At 42.5% G+C, this 22,270-nt stretch overlaps 1 protein-coding gene and 1 long non-coding RNA gene across 6 annotated transcripts in view; both read right to left on the bottom strand.

The window, feature by feature from the left end:
* Window positions 1-637: 637 nt before the first annotated feature.
* Window positions 638-13,412, bottom strand: LOC128313228 (uncharacterized). The gene is made up of 4 exons (XR_008293617.1): window positions 13,194-13,412; window positions 12,359-12,522; window positions 3,760-3,874; window positions 638-2,335 (listed from the first exon to the last, which is right to left on the bottom strand). It is a non-coding gene; the product is annotated as an uncharacterized LOC128313228 (long non-coding RNA).
* A 1,459-nt stretch (window positions 13,413-14,871) lies between these two features.
* Window positions 14,872-22,270, bottom strand: part of WDR59 (WD repeat domain 59) — an 84,284-nt gene continuing 76,885 nt past the window's right edge. For 4 of the 5 annotated variants that reach the window (XM_015087195.3, XM_015087196.3, XM_027076213.2 and 1 more), the window contains one exon: window positions 14,872-15,613. In XM_015087195.3, the coding sequence (XP_014942681.2) occupies window positions 15,378-15,613 (236 nt within the window). In that variant the 3' untranslated portion in view covers window positions 14,872-15,377. Of the gene's footprint in view, window positions 16,019-22,270 lie in introns of all 5 variants that reach the window. The other variant, XM_015087197.3, reaches the window with a different exon arrangement.

Genomic DNA, 22,270 nt, shown 5'->3' with positions numbered 1-22,270 from the left:
CAGGTGAGCAGATCTTCCATTTCACAAGTACAGAAACAGGTATAGGCTAGTCTGGATTAACCTTTATCCTCAACCTCATTTCAGACCGAGGAACTGAGCAGATTCTTCAAATGAGGTCTCTGCTGCCACCTAGTGGTAATAATTTCTCAGCTTTAAATTTGTAAATGTTCAGGAAATTCTGGGCTCTAAAAATTACACCTTGAGCTCCAGTCTGCCATCTCTACCTCAGATTTTCCAACTATATCGGAGCCTTTTGTGGGAAAAACCAAGAATATCCTCTATTTGTACTGCAAAAAACATTTACACTCTGTTGTATCAAATGTGTCTAAAATGTTTGATTCCTTTAAGGTACAGATTGGCCCAAGCCTTTTAAAGCCAGCAAAAACATTTTCCAGATGGGAAAGAAAACTCAGCTCTGTTGGTTTTGTTTTGTCTTTTTTTCCATTTCTGATTTCCATTAGGAAAAGAATAAAAAACATAGTAGTGCAGAGTGTTCTCAATTAAGAAAGTCACAGAAGAAAGTAACGTCTGATCTGGCCTGGGGCCTTTAAGCCAGAGTCAGTCCCAGCGTGGACCAGGGAGTTCTAGCAAACTTTCAACCTTCTGAAATCACGGCGGGGGGGGGGGGGGCGGGGGGTGAGAGAGAATGCCTTCCTGAAGGGCAGTCCAGAGCCATGGCAGTCAAGAGCTAAGTTCAATGACAAAACATAGGTCATTTTTTTTTTCAACACAGGCCATTTAATCTAATCATTTTCTCTTCCTTTATATTGTGTCTTGGCTTAATATAGCAAAATAAAGGTAGTAATTAGAGATTGTTTTCAGATTATGCTACTGTAAGAAAATTTTTATGGTAGAAGAAATGTACTTTTCTTACCGTTTTTCTGTTAGTCCAATCTGGAAGAGTTTATCCATAGATCTTACCTGAACATAAGCAGTCAATCTCCCCAGTGGCAGCACTGGGGACTTCTGATGTCTGGTTTCAGAGGCAATAACCAGTCTCCCAGGACGAGTTGTATATTTTCAAAGTGATGGCAGACATCACATTTGCCTCTATTCCTAAGAGTTTTAACTGCTTTTTGACCACAGGTATTACTGGAAAACAATTACAACCACCATAAGGGAAGAGAGTGGAAGGTCTAAAATCGGAATGAGAAACTAGAACCTAAGGTGGATGAACCACCGCGCAGAGTTACCATGGGGCTCATCTAAGACTGCACCATCCCAGGGGAGCCTGGGTGGCTCAGTCGGTCAAGTGTCCAACTTCAGCTCAGGTCGTAATCTCACAGTTTATGGGATTGAGCCCCACATCAGGTTCTGTGCTGACAGCTCAGAGCCTGGAGCCTGCTTCGGATTCTGTGTCTCCCTCCCTTCCTCTGCCCCTCCCCCGCTCTCACTCTGTCTCTCTCAAAAATAAATGAAACATTAAAAAAATGTTTGTTTAATCCTTGTCAAGAGATTCTAACATCTACTCATCGCTGTGTTGGGTCAGTTGACTGTCTTTTCTATTTGAGTTGTGTCAGCCTGGCTCTTGGTGTAACAGATGATTTTCTATTGTATCCCGGACATTTCAGCTAGTCTGTTAGGAGGCTCTGGGTCCTATTTGAGTCTTATGTTTTAGCAAGCAGTCACCCTGTTCACGTTTAAGGTTTCTAGGTGGGCCTGTCCTACTTTTCTGGACTGTGGTTCCAATGACAATTTAATTTTCAGAGACTCTGTGCTATTATTTTAGGGTGCTTAATTTATCTGGTGCCACTGGGGCTCCGCTGGTCCCAGCCGGTGCTGCCTGAGGGGACCAAAGAGTATTCCAGGCCGACTCTCTGGTCTCTGCAGGCATGTGAACAAAGAGACTTCCTGAACCAGGTGCTGGTCATGTTGAGATTCCTCTGCTGGAGTCTCCAGCCACCTGGTGCCTCAGTGGGGGACTGCTTGGTGTCAGCGAGTTCCCAACCAATCTTTTGCTGGGGCTACTGCCTCACCTGGTGTTGGTAGAGCTCTTGTTCCACCTGGGCTGCCTTCTACTGCTCGGGTGGCGGCTGGAAAATGCGGGGTGCAGGTAGCTTCCTTCAGTTGGGTGAGGGGTTGTAAAATGTCCTCCCTCTATGTCGTTCCTCTAGCCCTGGTGTCTTTACCAGTTCACCTTTCTTTTTCCACCTTGCAGAGTTCTCTGGTCGTCTCCTGCATTGTTTCCAGAGTTAAGAGCTGTACTTTGCGGGGAAGAGCAGGGAGAGGCAAGTCTACCCTCTCCTGTCCAGACCAGAACCCCTGGCCCGTGGCCGTACCAGTTTTGATATTTCCTAGGTAGTGTTGCTGCAAACGGGAAGTTCTTCTTTGACATCTGGAGGGATGTTATAAAGTATTTTCATAAAGTGAGAAAGGCTAATTGCAGTGTAAAGCATATAATACGACCACATTATTCTACACACAAAAAATAACTTGTATTTGTTTGCATATTCGTATGTGAGAAAAGTGTGTAAGGATAAGCACAAGCTTGTTAACACTAGTTGTTGGGGAGAGTTTGTTTGTTTGTTTCCATGTATTTTTCCACTGATTGCAGTGAAAACTTTCTTGAAGAAGAAATTAAAATAATTTTTAAAAATTGATTCTGAAGGGGCACCTGGGTGGCTCAGCCAGTTGAGCAGATGACTTTGGTTCAGGTCATGATCTCGCAGTTTGTGAGTTCGACCCCCACGTTGGGCTCTGTACTGACAGCTCAGAGCCTGGAGCCTGCTTCAGATTCTGTGTCTCCTTCTCCTTCTCTGCCCCTCCCTCTCGTGTGTGTGTGTGTGTGTGTGTGTGTGTGTGCATGCGCACTCTCTCTCTCTCTCTCAAAAATAAATAAACATTTAAAAAAATCAATTCTGAAGACTGGACACAACCCAAATGTCCTTCAAAAGGTGAACAGTTAAACACTGTGGTCCATCCATACCATGGAATATACTAAGCAATAAAAGGAGACAAGCTATTGATACACATAAGCAACGTGGTTGGATCTCAGGGGAATTACAATGAAGAGCCAAACTCAAAAGATTACATACTGTATAATTCCATTTTTAGAACATTCTTGAAACTCTACAATCCCAGATCTGGAAAACAAATTAGCAGGTGCCAGGAGCTTAGGAGGTGTGTGTGTGTGTGTGTGTGTGTGTGTGTGTGTGTGCGCGCGTAACTGTGGCTATCACAGGGCAGCACAAAGGACCACTGCTCTGTATGTGGACTGTGGTAGTGGCAGATACACAAATCTACTGATGATAAAATTGCAGAGAAATTAAACACGCGCGCACGCACACATACACATACACGAGTGCATGTAAAACGGGTGAATAAGGTTGAAGGATAGTACCAAAGGAAATTTCCTAATTGTGCTATTTACTACAATTACACAAGACGAAGCCACAGGGAGAAAGTGGATGAAGAGTATACCACGTCACTCTGTATTATTTCTTACAACCGTATGTGAATCTACAATGACCTAAAAACAGAAGTTTAAAAGAACAAATTCTGGCACAATAGGATAGTGGTACAGAGAAGTATAAGCTCCCCGTGCTTAAGTGTTCTTAGTGACAGCTGCTCTCCCCGTCTGGGAGGCAGTACTGAGGCTAAGCATTCTTCCCAAGGAGATGGTTTTGATCTCCTTTTGCCTTAGTGTCTGTATTCCCACTGTTGCCATCCTAATTAAGGCACAGAAATGGACTTCTAACCACTGTCCCTTTCTACTGTCTCTTCACCTGTAACGTGCACATGGTCAAATTAAAACCTGACCTGTCACTCTCCCATTTAACTCTCCTTGATGGCTCCCCATCTTCTACAGCAGTTAGTTATTTCTCAAGTGAGATCTTCAAACCATGGGTGTTCCCAGTTGGTCTGCAGGTCAAGCCTTCAAAGGTAAAAAGATAATTTGGTGTGTGTATATGTTTTCTCAAATTTGATACATAATATTAACTATGATTTTAATATGTTCTTAATGATATCCTCAAAGATTGCACATGAGCATATAAAGACTATATTGCCATTTAATCTTGTCTATCAAATGACTATGCTATTACATTTGCATTTTCATTATTACTAGTGCATAACATACCTCCAATTTGCAAAAATAGATCAATGGCTTAAAAAGGTTAAAAAATTTGACGATAGTGATACAAGTGGACTGATTAACTTTCTTACACCACACACAAAAATAAAAAATGGATTTAAGACCTAAATGGAAGACATGAAACCATTAAACTCCTAGAAGAAAATATAGGCAACAATTGATTTGATATTGGCTGTCACAGTATTTTTCTAGATATGTCTCCTGAGGCAAGGGAAACAAAAGCAAAAATAAACTATGGGACTACACCAAGATAAAAAGCTTTTTCACAGTAACGGAAACTATCAACAAAATGAAAACCTACTGAATGGGAGAAGATATTTACAGATGACGTATCTGATAAAGGGTTAATATCCAAAATACATAAAGACATATACAACTCAACAGTTGAGAAAAAAAAAAAAGCCCAAATAAATATGGGCAGAGAATTTGAATAGATATTTTTCCAAAGAAGATATACAGATGGCCAACAGATACATGAAAAGATGCTCAACATCATGAATCATAAGGGAAATATGAATCAAACCCACAATGAGATAACTCCTTATACCTGTCGGAAGGGCTAGAATCAAAAGACAAGAAATAACAAGTGTTGGCGAGGGTATGGAGAAAAAGGAATGTTCATGTATTATTGGTGGGAATATAAATTGGTACAACCACTGTGGAAAACAGTATAGAGCCTCCCCCCAAAATTAAAAATAGAAATACCATATGATCCAGTAATTCTACTACTCAGTATTTATCCAGAAAAAACAAAAACACTAACTTGAGAAAATATATGTTTATGCAGCATTATTTATAATAGTCAAGACATGGAAGATGTTATGTACAATACCAAAGTGTCCATCCATAGATGAATGGGTAAAGAAGATGTGATGAATACCATATAAGGAACCTAGAAAACAAATGAATAATAAAAACAACACCCATAAATACAGAGAACAAACTGATGGTTGCCTGAAGGGAGGGGGCGGGGTCATAGGCAAGATAGGTGAAGGACAGTGGGAGGTACAGGGTTCCAGTTATAGAATGAGTAAGTCACAGAGATAAAAGGCACAGCCTAGGAAGTATGGTCAAAGGTATTGTAATAGCGTTGTATGATGCAGATGATAGCTACACTTGTGGTGAGCATAGCATAATGTATAGAGTTGTCAAATCACTATGTTGTACCCCTGAAACTAGTAACATTATGTGTCAACTACACTTCAATTTTTTTAAGAGTTCAAGTTTACTCCACTTTCTTACTTTTTTTAATTAAAAAATTATAATGTATTTATTTTTGAAAGAGAGAGTGAGACAGCGCAAACAGGGGACGGATAGAGAGAGAGGGAGACACAGAACCCGAAGCAGGTTCCAGGCTCTGAGCTGTCAGTACAGAGCCCCACATGAGCTCGAACTCACAAACCTCAAGACCATGAGGTCTTAACTGAAGTTGGATGTTTAACCAACTGAGCCACCCAGCTGCCCCTCACTTTATTATTTTTTTTATTCAACACTTCCAAACATCACTCGGTGCTCATCACAAGTGCACTCCTTAATTCCCATCACCTATTTAACCCATCCCCCCACCTACCTCCCCTCTGGTAACCATCAGTTTGTTCTCTATAGTTAAAAGTCTATTTCTTGGTTTACCTCTCTCTCTCCCTCTTCCCTTTATTTCTTAAATTCCACATGAGTGAGATCATATGGTATTTGTTCTCTTATTGGCTTATTTCACTTAGCATAATACTCTCTAGCTCCATCCACATTGTTGTAAATAGCAAGATTTCATTCTTTTTTTTTATGGCTGAGAAATATTTCATTGTGTATATCTACCACATCTTTATCCATTCATCAATCAATGGACACTTGGGCTGTTTCCATAATTTGGCTATTGTAGATAATGCTGCTATCCCTTTGAATGCATGTGCATGTATCCCTTTGAATAAGTATTTTTGTATTCTTTAGGTAAATACCTAGTAGTGCAATTGCTGGATTGTAGTTCTATTTTTAACGTATTGAGACACCTCCATACTGTTTCCACAGTGGCTGCACCAGTTTGCACTTCTACCAAAAGTGCAAAAGCGTTCCCTTTTCTCCACATCCTTGCCAACACCTGTTAATTCTTGTGTTGTTGAGCTCAGCCATTCTGACAGGTGTAAGGTGATCTCATTGTAGTACCAATTTACATTTCCCTGATGATGAGCAGTGTTGAGTATCTTTTTATGTCTGTTGGCCATCTGTTTATCTTCTTTGGAAAAATATTTATTCATGTCCTCTGCCCATGTTTTTAAAAAGTTTATTTTTGAGAGAGAGAGAAAGAGAGTGAGTGAGTAGGGGAGGGGCAGAGAGAGAGGGAGAGAGAAAATCCCAAGCAGGCTCTAATTGTTAGCACAGAGCTCCATGTGGAGCTCAGTCTCACAAACGGTGAGCTCATTACCTGAGCAGAAATCAAGAGTTGGATGCTAATTGACTGAGACACCCTGGTGCCCCTTCTGCCCATTTTTAAATTGGATTGTTGAATTCTCGGGTGTTGAGTTTTATAAGTTCTTTATATTGTATACTAACCCTATAAAAGGTTATTTGCAAATATCTTCTCCCATTCCATAGGTTGCCTTTTAGTTTTGTTGATGGTTTCAGCTTGTAATTATGATATAATCCCAATAGTTTATTTTTGCTTTTGTTTCCCTTGCCTCAGGAAACATATCTAGAGAGAAGCTGCTATGGCCAAGGTCAAAGAAGTTGCTGTCTGTGTTTCCTTCTATGATTTTTATGGTTTCGGATCTCACATTTAGGTCTTTCGTCCATTTTGAATTTATTTTTGTGTATGGGGTAGAAAGTGGTCCAGTTTCATGCTTTTGCATGTAGCTGTCCAGTTTTCCCAAAACCATTTGTTGAAGAGACTTTTTCCCCTTGAATATTCTTTTCCTGCTTTGTAGGAGATTAATTGACCATATAACTGTGGGTTCATTTCTGGATTTTCTATTCTGTTCCATTGATCTTTGTGTCTATTTTTGTGCAGGTACCATACTGTCTTGATTACTACAGCTTTGTAATATAATCTGAAGTTGGGAATTGTGATGCCTCCAGCTTTGCTCTTCCTTTTCAAGATCGCTTTGACTACTTAGGGTCTTTTGTGCTTCCACACAAATTTTAGGATTGTGTGTTCTAGCTCTGTGAAGAATGCTGTTGGTATTTTGATAGGAATTACATTAAATGTGTGGATTGCTTTGAGCAGGATAGACATTTTAACAATATTTGTTCTTCAAATCCATGAACGTTGAATGTATTTCCATTTCTTTGCATCGTCTTGAATTTCTTTCATCAGTATTTCATAGTTTGCAGAATATGGGCCTTTCACCTCTTTGATTAGGTTTATTCTACTCTGATTAGGTTTATTCTTATTGTTTTTGGTACAATTGTAAATGGGATTGATTCCTTAATTTCTCTTTCTGTTGCTTCCTCATTGATGTACAGAAACACAACAGATTTCTGTATGTTGATTTTGTATCCTGTGACTTCAGTGAGTTTATCAGTTCAAGCAGTTTTTTTTGGTGGAGTCTTTAAGGTTTCCTATATATAGTGTCATGTCATCTGCAAATAGTGAAAGTTTGACTTCTTCCTTGCCTTTTATTTCTTTTTGTTGTGTGATTGCTGATGCTAGGACTTCTAATACTATGTTGAATAAAAGTGGTGAGAGTGGACATCCCTGCCTTGTTCCTGACCATAGAGGAAAAGCTCTTTAGTTTTTCCCCATTTATATTAGCTGTGAGTTTTTCATATATGGCCTTTATTATGTTGAGGTATGTTCCCTCTAAACCTACTTTGTTAAGAGTTTTTATCATGAATGGATGTTGTACTTCTTGTCAAATGCTTTTTCTACACCTACTGAAATAATTTTATGGCTCTTATCCCGTATTAATGTGAAATATCACACTGATTGATTTGCAAATATTGAACCACCCTTGCAAACCAGGAATAAATCCCACTTGATTGTGGTGAATGACTTTTCTTTAAGGTATTGTTGGATTCAGTTTGCTAGTATTTCAATGAGAATTTTTACAACTGTGTTCATCAGGTATATGGGCCTATAGTTCTCTTTTTTAGCAGTGTCTTTATCTGGTTTTGGTATGATGATAATGTGGGCCTCGTAGAATAAATTTGGAACTTTTCCTTCCTTTTCTATTTTTTGGAAGTTTGACAAAATAGGTTTTAACTTTTTTTTTTTTTTAATTTCTGGAAGAATTTGCCTGTGAAGCCATCTGGTCCTGGACTTTTTTTGGTTGGGGGTGTTTTGATTACTGACTCAATTTCCCTGCTAGTTATTGGTCTGTTCAAGGTTTCTATTGCTTCCTATTTCAGTTTTGGTAATTTATATGTTTCTAGGAATTTATCCATTTCTTCTACATTGTCCAATTTGTTCACATATAAATTTTCAAGATACTCTCTTATAATTGTTTCTATTTCTGTGATGTTGGTTGTTATTTCTCTCTCATTTGTGATTTTATTTATTTGGGCCCTTTCTGTTTTCTTTTTGATAAGTCTGGCTAGAGGTTTATCAATTTTATTGATTTTTTTGAAAGAACCAGTTCCTGGTTTCATTGATCTGTGTTTTTTTTTTTTTTTTAATGTTTACTTGTTTTTGAGAGTGTGTGTGTGAGCAGGGGAGGAGCAGAGAGAGAGGTAGACACAGAATCTGAAGCAGGCTCCAGGCTCTGAGCTGTCAGCACAGGGCCCGATGCAAACTTGTGAACTGCGAGATCATGACCTGAACTAATAATGTCTAACTGACTGAGCCACCCAGTTGCCCCTCTGTTTTATTTATGGATTTTTTAGTTTCTGTATTATTTATTTCTGCTCCAATCTTTATGATTTCCTTCCTTCTGATGGCTTTAGGCTTCCTTTATTGTTCTTTTCTAGCTCCCTTAGGTGTTAGGTTAGGTTAAGACTTTTTTTGCTTCCTGAGGTAGGCCTGTATTGCTATAAACTTCCCTCTTAGGGCTGCTTTTGCCACATCCCAAAGGTTTTGGACAACTCTTTTCATTTTGTTTCCACATATTTTTTTAGTTTCTTTTCCTAGATGACTCATTCATCATTTAGTAAGATGTTATTTAACCTCCATTTATTTTTGATCTTTCCAGATTTTTCCTTGTGGTTGACTTCTAGTTTCATAGTGTTGTTGTTAGAAAAGGCGCATGGTATGACTTTAATCTTCTTGTGTTTGTTACGACCTGTTTTGTGGCCTCATATGTGATCTATTCTGGAGAACGCTCCATGTACACTTGAAAGAATGTATATTCTGCTGTTTTAGGATGAAATGTTCTGAATATATCTATTAAGTCCATCTGGTGCAGCGTGTCATTCAAAGCCATTGTTTCTTTGTTGTTTTTCTGTTTAGGTGATCTGCCCATTGATGTAATCAGGGTGTTAAAGTACCCTATTATTATTAAAGTACCCTATTATTAGTTATTATTATCATAGATTAGTTCCTTTATGTTTGTTATTGTCTTATGTATGTGGGTGCTTCCATGTTGGGTGCATAAATGTTTAAAGTTGTTATATCTTTTTGCTGGATTGTCCACTCTATTGTTATATAGTGTCCTTCTTTGTTTAAAAAGTCTTGGGGCGCCTGGGTGGCGCAGTCGGTTAAGCGTCCGGCTTCAGCCAGGTCACGATCTCCCGGTCCGTGAGTTCAAGCCCCGCGTCAGGCTCTGGGCTGATGGCTCGGAGCCTGGAGCCTGTTTCCGATTCTGTGTCTCCCTCTCTCTCTGCCCCTCCTCCGTTCATTCTCTCTCTCTATCCCAAAAATAAATAAAAACGTTGAAAAAAAATTAAAAAAAAAAAGTCTTTGTTTTAAAGTCTAGTTTGTCTGATATAAATATTGCTATTCTGGCTTTCTTTTGACATTGATTTGCATGATAAATATTTCTCCATTCCTTCACTTTCAACCTGCAGGTGTCTTAAGGTCTGAAGTGAAATTCTTGTAGGCAACATATAGATGGGTCTTTTTTTTTTTTAAGTCCATTCTGTCACCCTATGTCTTTTGACTGGAGCATTTAGTCCATTCACAGTAATTATTGATAGACACGTATTTATTGCCATTTTATTACTTGTTTTGTGGTTGTTTCTGGAGATTTTCCCTGATCCTTTCTTGTTTTTCCCTCCTTCATAGTTTACTGATTTTCTTTACTGGTATATTTGGATTTCTTTCTCTTTACTCTTTGCATATTTATTAGTGGTTTTTGATATATGGTTACCAATAGGTTTGTATATAACATCTGCATATAGCAGTCTATATTAAGTTGATGGTCATTTAGGTTTGAATCCATTCTTTTCTCCTTTCCTTCCCATGTTTTAGGTATATGCTAATGTATTTTACATCCTTTTTTGTGTGTGAGTTCCTTGACTGATTTTTTTTTTTTTACAGAAATAGTCATTTTTACTGCTTTGTGTTTCCCACCTTTATTGTCACTTTTGGTTTCTCCTTCCCACTTAAAGAGACCTCTTTAATATTTCTTGCAGGGCTGGTTAATGGTCACAAACTCCTTTGGTTTTTGTCTGGGAAACCCTTTATCTCTCCTTCTATTCTGAATTATAGACTTGCTGGAGACAGTATTTTTGGCTGCAGATTTTTTCCATTCAGCACTTTGAATATATCATGCCACTACCTTCTGACTTGCCAAGTTTCTTTCGAAAAATCTCCAGCTAGCCTTATGGGTTTTCCTTTGTAAGTTAATGACTTATTTTGTCTTGCTAATTTTAGGATTTTTTTTTTTATTACTCTATTTTACAAATTTAATTACAATGTATCTTGCTGTGGGCCTGCTTTCGTTGATTTTGATGAGAGTTCTCTGTGCCTCCTGGATGTGTATATCTGTTTCCCTACCCAGATTAGGGAAGTTTTCAGCTATTTTTTATCAAATAGTCTGCCCCCTTTCTCTTCTTCTTCTGGGACTCCTGGAGTCACTGAATTCCCTAGGTCTATCCTCATTTTGCATAATTTTCTTCTCTTCTGTTCAGTTTCATTGCTTTCCACTACTGTCTTCTAGGTCATTAATTTTTTCCTCTGCTTCTTCCAGCCTGCTGCTGTTCATTGCATCATGTGTATTCCTAATCTCATTTTTTTTGCACCCTTCATCTCTGATTCTTTTTTAACTCTTTTATCTCTGTGGCAAGTGTCTCACTGATGTCTTCCATTCTTTTCTCAAGCCCAGTAACTATACTTATGATCGTTGCTTTAAATACTCCATCAGGCATGTTACATATATCTGTTTCATTTAGATCTCTGGCTGTGGCCTTATCTTCTCTCATTTGGGATAAATTCCTGCCTTCACATTTTGTCTAAGCCTCTTCCTTCTTCTCTGTGTTAGAAAAGCCAGTTATATGTCCTGTTTGTGAAAGTAATGGCCTTATGAAGAAGAGGTCATGTAGTGCTCAGAGCCTGGCACTTCAGGGAGTGTCTCTAGTGTGTGCTCTGCTGTTGTGTTCTGGATGCTCTATCCTTCAGGTCAATCGTTGCAGAGGCTCTCTTTGCCTACGGTGGGCAGTGTTTGGTCCCTGGCTTGAATGTGGCAAGTTTTAACTAGGAGTGCTCTGGTCTGCTTGTGAAATGAGACCAGTTACTGCCTCCACTGGAACTAAGACACCTGCAAAACTCTTGTTAGGAGACATGGTATGGGCACAGGTTTGTGCTAGTCTTTTGGGGGAGGGGCCTGCCACAATGGACTGAGATATGCATGACTGAGAAAGGCAGTTCCACTGGAAGGGGGGGGGGGGGACTTAGTGTAAGCAAGTTGGGCAGCCACTGTCTGTGTTACACTGCTTCCCATTGGTCGGTGTGTTTATGCTGAGGGGGAGGGAAATGATGCCAGTCAGCTCCTTTGTTCCTGGAGAGGTGTCTCTGTGAACACTGCCTCTTCAGAGATGTGCTCTAAGAACAGCAAATACTCTCCCGACTGTGTACCCTAGGCACTCTTCAAATCAGTTCCCATGCGGTATGCCCCTGGATTGTTTGCCTGCCTTCCCTCCAGGAGCAGCACAGTGTCTTCCAGCGTCTATCCCAGCCAAATCCACTGACCTTTAAAACTCCAGGCTTTAAGCCCCACTGGTTGCAAGCACTCATGAAGTTCGGCCCTCTCATTTTCTAAGCCAACGGCCTTGGGGAAATATTCCCCTCATGCATCCGCCTGTGTGCTCTTCTCTCTCATCCTTCTCTGCGGCCACAATTCCCTCTCCTCTGCAGCAGCCATGGTCCATTTGCCCCCTAAACCATGCCTCTGCACTTCCTACCTTCTTCAGTGTGTCCTCTTCTCTACCTTTAGTTGTAGAGTTTGTTCTGTCAGTCTTCAGGTCGGTTTCTGGGGTATTTAGGATGACTTGATATTTATCTAATTGTGTTCGTGGGACAAGGTGAGCCTAGGGTCCTCCCAATCTGCCACCATCTTCCTGCTCCCCTTGAAATGCAAATATTCTTAAAATATTAGACTTTGGAAAAAATATATATATATTAGGCTTTTGTTCTGGTAACTTAGAAATTCAAAAGGAACACACGTGTTGAAAGAAGAGATTATGTAATCTTTTACTTCTGTATGTATGTATGTATGTATGTATGTATGTATGTATGTATTTATAGAGAGCCCAAGAGTGGGATAGGGGCAGAGAGAGAATGAGAATCCCATGCAGGTTCTATGCCCAGTGCTGGATCCCATGACCATGACATCATGACCTGAGCTGATACCAAGAATCAGATGCTCAACTCACTGAGCCACCCAGGCACCCCAACATTATGTAATCTTTTAAGCTTTAAATTTCTTAACACTCATTAAGTTTTAGAAGATAAGGTTATTATAATAAACTAAAACAATAAAAACATCTAATTCTTGATGAGGACAGATAGGGACAGATTTTACATTAGTTTGAGCAGTGGGGAACAAGAAAAGATTGTTCTCTGCAAATGGTGTGACTTCACTGAAGAAGGTAACAGATCCTTTATCTTAGTATAAATATCTTAGTATAAATGGCCATCCTGTGATGGCCATTACAGCACCCTCAACGCAAATGAAAAACAGACAGTGGAGAAATTCGGGCTTCCTAGGCCACGTCCTTTATCAGCCTCCCAACCTACCTGTTGCACCTCGTTTCTCAGCTCAGTCTGTGGAGATGCTGGCATCTGACCTTGGTCAGAGCCCAGGCTATATACCTCTGCTCTCACACTGCACACAATCTAGGCTTCTCTTACATCACGGTGCTCTGTGCCTGGCAACATAGGGGACAAAGTAGATGTATCATCCTGAACAGTGTTTTCCAAATGTTTTGACCACAACCCTCAGTTAGAAATGAAGTTATGTTGGGGCGCCTGGGTGGCTCAGTCGGTTAAGCGGCCGACTTCGGCTCAGGTCATGATCTCGCGGTCTGTGAGCTCGAGCCCCGCGTCGGGCTCTGTGCTGACAGCTCAGAGCCTGGAGCCTGTTTCAGATTCTGTGTCTCCCTCTCTCTGACCCTCCCCCGTTCATGCTCTGTCTCTCTCTGTCTCAAAAATAAATAAATGTTAAAAAATAATTAAAAAAAAAAAGAAAAAAGAAATGAAGTTATGTTGTGCATATACACTCATAAACAAGTTACACAAAATGATATTCACTGTATGTATGGTATATGTTCATCTTTTCTCTTCTACTCTACTTCAATTTTTTTAAATGCTAGTTTTTATCTACTAAATCAATGTCACAATCCATTATTGGGTCCTGACCTACAGTTTAAAACATAGTGATGCATGACATGTTTTGAGACATGTAGTTATATTTCTTAACTTAATCAATTTGGAACAGAAAAATTCTTAAAAAAAAAAAAGTTCGTTTATTTTTTGGGGGAGTGGGGAGGAGATCTGAAAGGGAGAGAGAGGATCCCAAGCAGGCTCTGAACTTTCAACACAGAGCCTGACGCAGGACTCAATCTCATGAACCGTGAGATCATGACCTGAGCTGAAATCAAGAGCTGGATGCTTAACTCTGACTGAGCCACCCAGGCACCCCTGAAACTATAAAATTCTAAGAAACAAATATATATTTCAGTAGAAATGTGAAAAAAAAAAATTTCCCTGGCACATATGTGAAGAGTTTGAAAATCATTCTGAAGAATAAAATAGGTGGACATGTGAGTCACAGTCACTTGGAATGCAGATAAACACAGGGCAACATCTGTGAGGAAGCCCAAATGAAGAGTGGAAGGAACTTACCGGAACTCAGCCAACCTACTGTGGCAATGAGAGACTTGACTATCAATGCTGTGAAGCCATCTCATTTTCCTTTTGCTAAATAAAATGATTAAAAGGGTTAGAAAGAAACTGCAATGTCAAATTCTATCTTCTCCAATCAGATGACAAGAGTAAATCAGCATTTCCTTTGAAAATGTGAGCGCTGACTTTGGTCCTATCCAAAAGAGTTAACTTCAATTAGAAGCAGGGTAAAAACAATTTCACGAAAACATTGTTCAGGGGCGCCTGGGTGGCTCAGTCGGTTGAGCGTCCGACTTTGGCTCAGGTCATGACCTCACGGCTTATGAGTTTGAGCCCCGTGTGGGGCTCTGTGCTGACAGCTCAGAGCCTGGAGCCCACTTTGGATTCTGTGTCCCTCCCTCGCTCAGGCTCTGTCTCTCTCCCTCTCTCTCAAGAATAAATAAAACATTAAAACTTTTTAAAAATAAAAATAAAAAAATGAAACACTGTTCAATCTTTTTTCCCAAACAATTACCTGAATTTTATTAGCCAAGGAAGATCAGCTTGAAGAGAAAAAACAAACAAAAGAGCCTTTAGACTCTTTAAGTACATCATATATTTATAGTTTAGCATTTTTAAAAGGTCACTACCCATCAGTCCATTAAATGTACCAATTTACATCACAGGCCCACTTGTCAACTAAGTTAATGTCCATCGTCCTTTGGCTCAGGAGACCGTCCTTTGCATCCCACCGTGGTCTGAAACGGCATCAGAAAGGATGCTGCTCAGTGGTTTGTGGTTAACACCTCAAAGGTAAACATGGCTCTGGAGCCAGGTGCTTTTCTGCAAGGAAATTTCCACCTGGCTACGCGGCTCTGCACATCTGTTCTCCTCCTGCCCGGTGACATCCCTGCCATCAACAGCCACACTGAAGAGAAACAAAAGCTCATGAGCGGCTGGGGCTGCGGCAGTCTCTGAGGGGAACGTGCCCCAGTCTAGCTGGGAATGGCTTCGGGAGCCTCTCTCCTGGCGGAGAACTTGCCGTCCAGCGTTTACGGGGTTCTCCGGGATTTGTGACAACTCCCAAGGTCTGTAAGTTCAGAATGTGCTCTCAAGCAGGCAGTGGCATCCACACCCGGTGGGACACACCTCCTGGGTCCGAAACCACTCCATCATGTGGCTGGTGTGCCCACCGTGCCCACAGGTCAGGCAGAAGTTGGACGAGCCGCGCACCGCCACGTGACAGATGGCACACTGGAATGTGAAGCCTTTGCAGATGGCACACTGCGTGCCACGGACCTCGCTCCGACAGTGGCTGCAGTACACGCCAAACTCTGCGAACGGGTGGGAATGGCCAGAACAAGAGACACGGTAAGTTAGTTCCGCAGAGGGACATGGCACTGTGAGAACGATGTATTGGCTGGAGGACTCTACGGGATTCTATCACAGCCGTGGTGCTCCCTTTTCTTCAACAGCAGCTCTTCATCCACAATCTCACTAAGTCTGACAAAGAGAAGCTGCTGTCCCTGCCGGCGGGGTGCAGGTGGACAGCGTGCCAGACGCCTGGTGGCCAGGGGCCTCGGGTGAAAAGCCCAGGAGGTAGCTACGCCTCATTCTCTCCTACGCCAGTGGCTGCGCGGGCCTGGCTCGTGGAGGTGGCCACCGATCGTTTGTTGACAGAAGCGAAGGACCCAGTGACACCCAGCAACGGCTGACCAGTCTCACGCCGTCTTCCCTACCTGCCCACCAATGACCAAGTGGCACGAGAGGAGCCGGGTCAGGACACTGCGGTCAGGACCACCTGACAGCTGGCCCCCCCGGCCTCCCGAAAGAGACCCCGAGGGCCAACCCCCTCACCTGCACATCCTAGTCTACCTCAGGCATGACCCCGAGTCTGGGCGGCCAGTACCGACCTCCCGTCTGCCTGGCCCGCTTCCAGCGGGCCAGCTTGGGAGCAAACCTCCCCACCGGCTGCGCTCTCTCCCGGGACGGTGCCCTCGTCGCCCAGCCCTGCCTGTAGCCTGCCACCTCTGCCAACCTCTGGAGCAAAGGCCACCTTGGTCTCGATTCCTGAAGAGCGCCAGGGCAGGAGCGGCAGGCCCGCGCCCCATTACTGCCTCCAGACCGTCACCTTTCCTCTCGAGGAAACGCCGCCTGGCTCCGCCACCCTTGTCTCCTCTCCTCTGCTCTCACCTGTGGCACCGTGGACACACCCCCGTTCCCTCAGGACTTCTCTTCTGGTTCTCACGCTTCCTTCAGCCCCGGTTCTTGGCACCATCGCTGGTGCCTTCAAAACCCACCCCCCCGACCCTCTGCCCACCTGGCCTCGCAGGTCCTCACCTGTCATGTACAGCCTTCACCCTTTCTGGCGTCACCTTCCCCCGGGGCCAGTCTGAGTGACGCGAACCAACCTCCCAATCACTTGCTCGCAAGTGTCCCCACCTCTCCCTCCACGGTACTGACCGGAAGAACCTCCGGCCCCGGTGGAGCTGCCGACTCCACGAGCACTAGTGAGGGAAGGCCCACCGTCAAGATGCACTTCCCACTAAATCCACGACAGACTCCCAGTGCGGGGGGCGGGCTGGAGGGGGGGCTTCTCTGCCATTCCCCAGACGGCACTTCCGGCCTCCGCAGCAGCCCGCACACTCCTCGCACACACCCTGCTCCCCTCACCTGCTGGCCTCCCCTCTGCCTCGAGAAAAGAGAAGCTTTCATCTCCAGCCACCAAACCTTTGCATCTCCCTACCTGTTTCTCTACTCCTTCTACCTCCTACAACACAGGAAGGAGCCTTCCTTTCGCCAGAGCCAGTTCCCTCTGCTTCGTGACGGCGGGTGGTCACAAAAATGTACCACTAAAGACTTCTAAAATACATGGTAACTAAGGAAAGATTTTATGATAGTCCTGGTTCAGGTCAATCCCGAGACAAATTAGAGTGGTTTGGTGATCTTGGTTAAAAACAGCCATGTCTTGTCCCTCTAAGCCTGACTGTTTATGTCAGGTAAGACTTTGGTTTATGTTCTTGTGAAAAGCCTAATTAGTTTAAATTTCTTATATTTCCTTTAGTAGTTTTATTGGTTTGATAAGATTCAACCTTTAAAGATTATGAGAATGCAGAAAGTGCATGTTCAACATAGTGAATTATAGTATGGCTTTAAAAAAAAAAAAAAAAAGGTTGTTCTTGGGGCGCCTGGGTGGCTCAGTTGGTTAAGCGTCCAACTCTTGATTTGGGCTGAGGTCATGATCTCGCAGTTTCATGAGTTTGAGCCCCACGTCGGGCTTGCTGACCCTGCAAGCCTGCATGGGATTCTCTCTCTCTCTCCCTCTCTCTACGCTCCCCTGCTTGTGCTCTGTCAAAATAAATAAATAAACTTAAAAAAATTATTAAAAAATAAAATAATAAGACACAAAATAAAAAAGGGTTGTTCTTTGACATTTCAGATAACTGTATATGTAAACTTAATTATCCTCCTTATCTATCCGGGTAAAATTACTAAAATGTCATCTCCCTGAAAAACTCAATGTCATCGGTAACTGTGTTTCTTCACAGTAAGTCAGTTTAAGTATAATTTCTAAAAATCCTTATTAAGGCTCTGAACTAACATTTCATTTAGTTAATTAATGAATCATTTGTGGGGGGGGGTGGATGTGAACAATTTCTAAGTGGATACAAATTCACAAAGAAAATACAGAAACACTACGTCACTAAGTGTAGTTTTAGTTCTTCTCTCTTGCCTCTTACTGTTACACATGATGGACCGGCCATTACTGAGAAGGGTGGGCACACATCTGGGCCATGCTGGTGGGGTTCGCGCTAAGTGTCACCACATTTGGGTATGCAAAGGGCTGTAGACTTTGTTTGTGATCGGGAAGCTGTCAGGTATCTTTTATAGGAATACTGACAAACCTGGGGATCTCAGGGAAGGAAGCATACAACCACAGGTGTAGGCTTTGCAGGGGAAACGTGGTGGAGGTGAAAGGGATCATTCTTGGTTCCTAAGAGACAAACTAATAAGGACAATAAAAACACGTCTGGCACATAAACGATGAAATTACGATTTCCGAGGCTCTATGAAACCCTCAGGCAGAAGCCAGCTCCGGAGGCTTAGTGTCATATGGCCCCTCATAGGGAAGAGTTGTGTCATGAACATCAATTACACAAGTGTAAATAAAACCAGTCAAAAAAATAAGACGCTAAATTAATAAATGGAAGTCAAATAAAATAAGACATAAATTAATTAATAAGCTAAATAAAAATCGCTGAACAAAATTGAGGTGGGCAGATGCACACCTCTGGCGCAAGATTTGGGAGGCGGGGCTGACAAAGCAAAGCAAACACCTTGCTCTGCCACCATTGTGACCAAGCACCACATGCCGTAGTGGAAAACAACAAAATCAAAACCCATCTTATGATGGAGATGGCTTTTCAAAAGAATATTCTGCCCAGCAGTACTCCTTCAAAATAGATGAAGCTTTGACTTCTTTCTATAAATCTAACTCCCTAAATGAAAACAATCTTATTCCTAAAATTCACTGCTGATATCGGATGACCCTTGCCGACGTGATTAGCCCAAGAGGAAAGTGCTGGTTTTCCAGCAATTTGGAGCCTAACTGTACGTAGCCCTGGTGACCTTGTAGCATTTTTCTCTCAATATCTGTTTGCTATATGTGAACAGTCCAATTCTTCCAAATAATAAAAATGAAAATATTTAAATGCTTTGGTCTGTGAGTCTGTTTTCATAACCCCCTCCCTCTGAAATCTTGCAGTGCTCTTTGTAAAGGTATTAGAACATATTATTCATTCTTCAAGATCATCTGAGTCTTTGTGAGTTCCTGTTTTACTTCTCTGATTGGATTATAGGCTTCTTGTTAACCCCCGCCCATCCCCACCAAACCACCCCCTGGATTTCCTCGTATGGCCAACAGAACCTGGCATGATGCTTCTCATGGTGGATGTCAGTAAGAGTGCAATATACCAGTTACCTGTCTCTGTGACTCACAGATTTTCCTGAAAACTAATTCTACAAGACAAACTGCTCTAGGCCTGCAATCCTCTCTCTGATAAACTTTCATGCATTTATATGCTCTGAAAAATATATTACCCAAATAGCATTTTGCATCTTTGCATCTCCTCAAGTACATACACCAAAATAATCCGTATTAAAATAATCCTTCAATATGCAGATCTATGTATTACTCTGGTTTGTTTTTTAGATTTTAAGTAATTTCTACACCCAACATGGGGCTTGAACTCACAACCCTGAGATCAAGAGTCACATGCTCCGCTGAATGAGCCAGCCAGGTGCGCCCTGTTTGGGTTTTTTAATTGAAACTATATACACACAACTTAAAGAGTCAAATAATGCTATACATCTTATTAACAAAACCAACATTCCCTTCTACCTCCCTTGCCCCTCACTCTCAGGAGGAAAACCTTCCAACTCATTTAACTTTTTCTTCTGTTTCTACCTTCCTATTCTCAAACACCACATTTATGAAGCCAATTCTTACCTTCCACACTGAAGCATTACCTCAACTTTCACCTGGCAGCTTCTTCCACTCCTCAATCCCACCATCCACTCATATACCCCGTCCCACCATCTACCTAGGTGAACATGAATCAAGCCGAGCCACATAACCATGATGACTTTTCCTTTCCTGCACATTTGGTTTTTCTCAGAGTTAGTAACCGTCTTGTTGTTTTCATTTGCTTAGCTGGCTTAGCGTAATTCACCTGCGAACCCTCTATCAAATACCTGAATCTCTATAAATATATCGGACACTGAAATCCATTAGATACTTTGCTAACTTTCTCTTCTTGGAGACAATGCTCCTGAAGCTCCAAACTGGATCTGTCTCTGGGTTGGCCATGTGGATCTCCCTTTAACATCATCCCGACTCCCTGCTTTCTTAGACTGAATCTCCTTCTTGGAGAGGGTGAAGGTTTACTTTCACACGTGACTGATAATTTGGGTAGAATTGCAGGTGAGAAACCATTTTCTGGAGAATTCTGAAGGCACTGATGCATTCATTGTCCTCTCCTTTCCAGTATCTAGTTCACTGCTTCTGAGAAGTGTGGTGCCATCCATTTTCCTTAACCTGCTTTGCCTCTCTGGAAGCTCCCAGGGTATGCTCTTTATCCTGGGTCTTTCTTCATTCACTACACTAAGTGCTTGGTGAGCTTTCTTTTTTTATATTAAAAAAAATTTTTTTTTAACGTTTATTTATTTTTAAGACAGAGAGAGACAGAGCAGGAATGGGGGAGGGTCAGACAGAGAGGGAGACACAGAATGTGAAACAGACTCCAGGCTCTGAGCTGTCAGCACAGAGCCCGACACGGGGGCTCGAACTCACAGACTGCGAGATCATGACCTGAGCCGAAGTCAGATGCTTAACCGACTGAGCCACCCAGGTGCCTCGTTGGTGGGCCCTTTCAATGTGGAAAGGTGTGTGCCTTCTCTGGAGAACGAATATTTCCGATTTTCTATAGTGCTAGAGAATGGGTAATAACCTGCTCTGCAAACTAGGGGCAGGGGTCTGGCCTAAAAAGGCCATCAAACAATACTGTGCTTACTCTTACCTTCATGCCACTTCCAGAGGTACTGGGCATAACTAAATCCTGAGCCATCGTTGGGGCAGGTGGTTCTGTGATGTGTGTTACTGTTTTTCCACCTGTCCGTTCAGGCCCCGTAAAATCAGCTACCACTAACCTATCTGCCTCCTTGACCCCAAATGCTATTGCCAACACTGTTCCCCGTACACGGTTATGCCTTTTCAGGAAAGCTCTGGATAGATGCTCTGGGGCATCCGGGGGAGAGAGGAAATCCATGTGTGTTCAAACCACCCTCTCTGGCAGTCTTCCACGTCACCCTTTAAAACCTATCTCTTCTTTTGGCTCCTTTCAGGTCACGGTCTTGCTTTTCCTCAGAACTCACTGGTGTCTCATTCTAAGTTTGTTTCTGGTTCTTCCTCTAGACGCCAGTGCAAGGGCTGGTTTCTCTCACGGCCCGGAGTGGGTGGGCACTCGCTCTCCCTGTATTCTTCCCCCCGCCCCACTGGGCCTCCCCCCTCCCCACCCCCAGGCCCAGGGCAAGGTACCCACTATCACAGCTTCAGGACCGCCTACATGACGGAGGTTCCCAGACTCCTAGTTCTAGCCCCAGGCTCCCCTTTGAGCTCCAGACACACATCTGGCCACATATGGGACTGAACGGTCTGGCATCTCATACACACCTCCGGCCCCTAACAGGGCTCCTAATTTTCTGTCTTAATTTGGGCACCACCACCTACCCAGTTGCTCAAGCTAGAAACCCAGAAATTACCTAATAAGCTCTGTCTCTTCCCCGCAATCCGACATCCAATTTGTTAGCGTATTATGGTAGTCTCCCTCTAAAATGTATTTTTAATCCCTCTCTCTCTACCTCTATTGACACAGCCTGACATTAGACTGGAGATCTCCCTCTGACTATCCTGACAGCCTTCAGACTTTCACCCCTGCCCTCCTCCAATCCTTTCTTCGTTTAACAGCCAGTGATTCTCTTAAAATAAAAATGAGAGCATGTCACTTACCTCTTAATACCTTGGACGCTTACCACTGGACTCAGAATACAAGCCCAACGCTGTACCCTGACTTACAAGTCCCTAATTATCCTACAATCTGACCTGGTACCTCTCTTCTTGCTCATTGTGTTCTAGCCACTGCCTTCCTTCACTTGTTTATGTCTACTGCTCTCCTCACGAATGGCTCCTTCTCACCCCTCAGACCTCAGCCCCTCAGAAAGGCCTTCCCAGTCCACTGTAACACCTTACCTAAAATTCTCCCTCCCTGCACCAACATCCTTTTTGTTTGCTCATAAACACGGATCACCACTTATAACTACTTAATTTTGCTCCCTACTTGTCTGTGAACTCCAGAAGGGGAAGAATGTGCTTGATATACAATAGGGGAATATATGGATAAGTACCCCTCGTTCAAATCACTATCTGAGTACCA

Source organism: Acinonyx jubatus, chromosome E2 (assembly GCF_027475565.1).
Source record: "Acinonyx jubatus isolate Ajub_Pintada_27869175 chromosome E2, VMU_Ajub_asm_v1.0, whole genome shotgun sequence".
Lineage (NCBI taxonomy): Eukaryota > Metazoa > Chordata > Mammalia > Carnivora > Felidae > Acinonyx > Acinonyx jubatus.
Note: the sequence above shows the minus strand (reverse complement) of the source record. Positions and strands in the feature narration are given on the sequence as shown.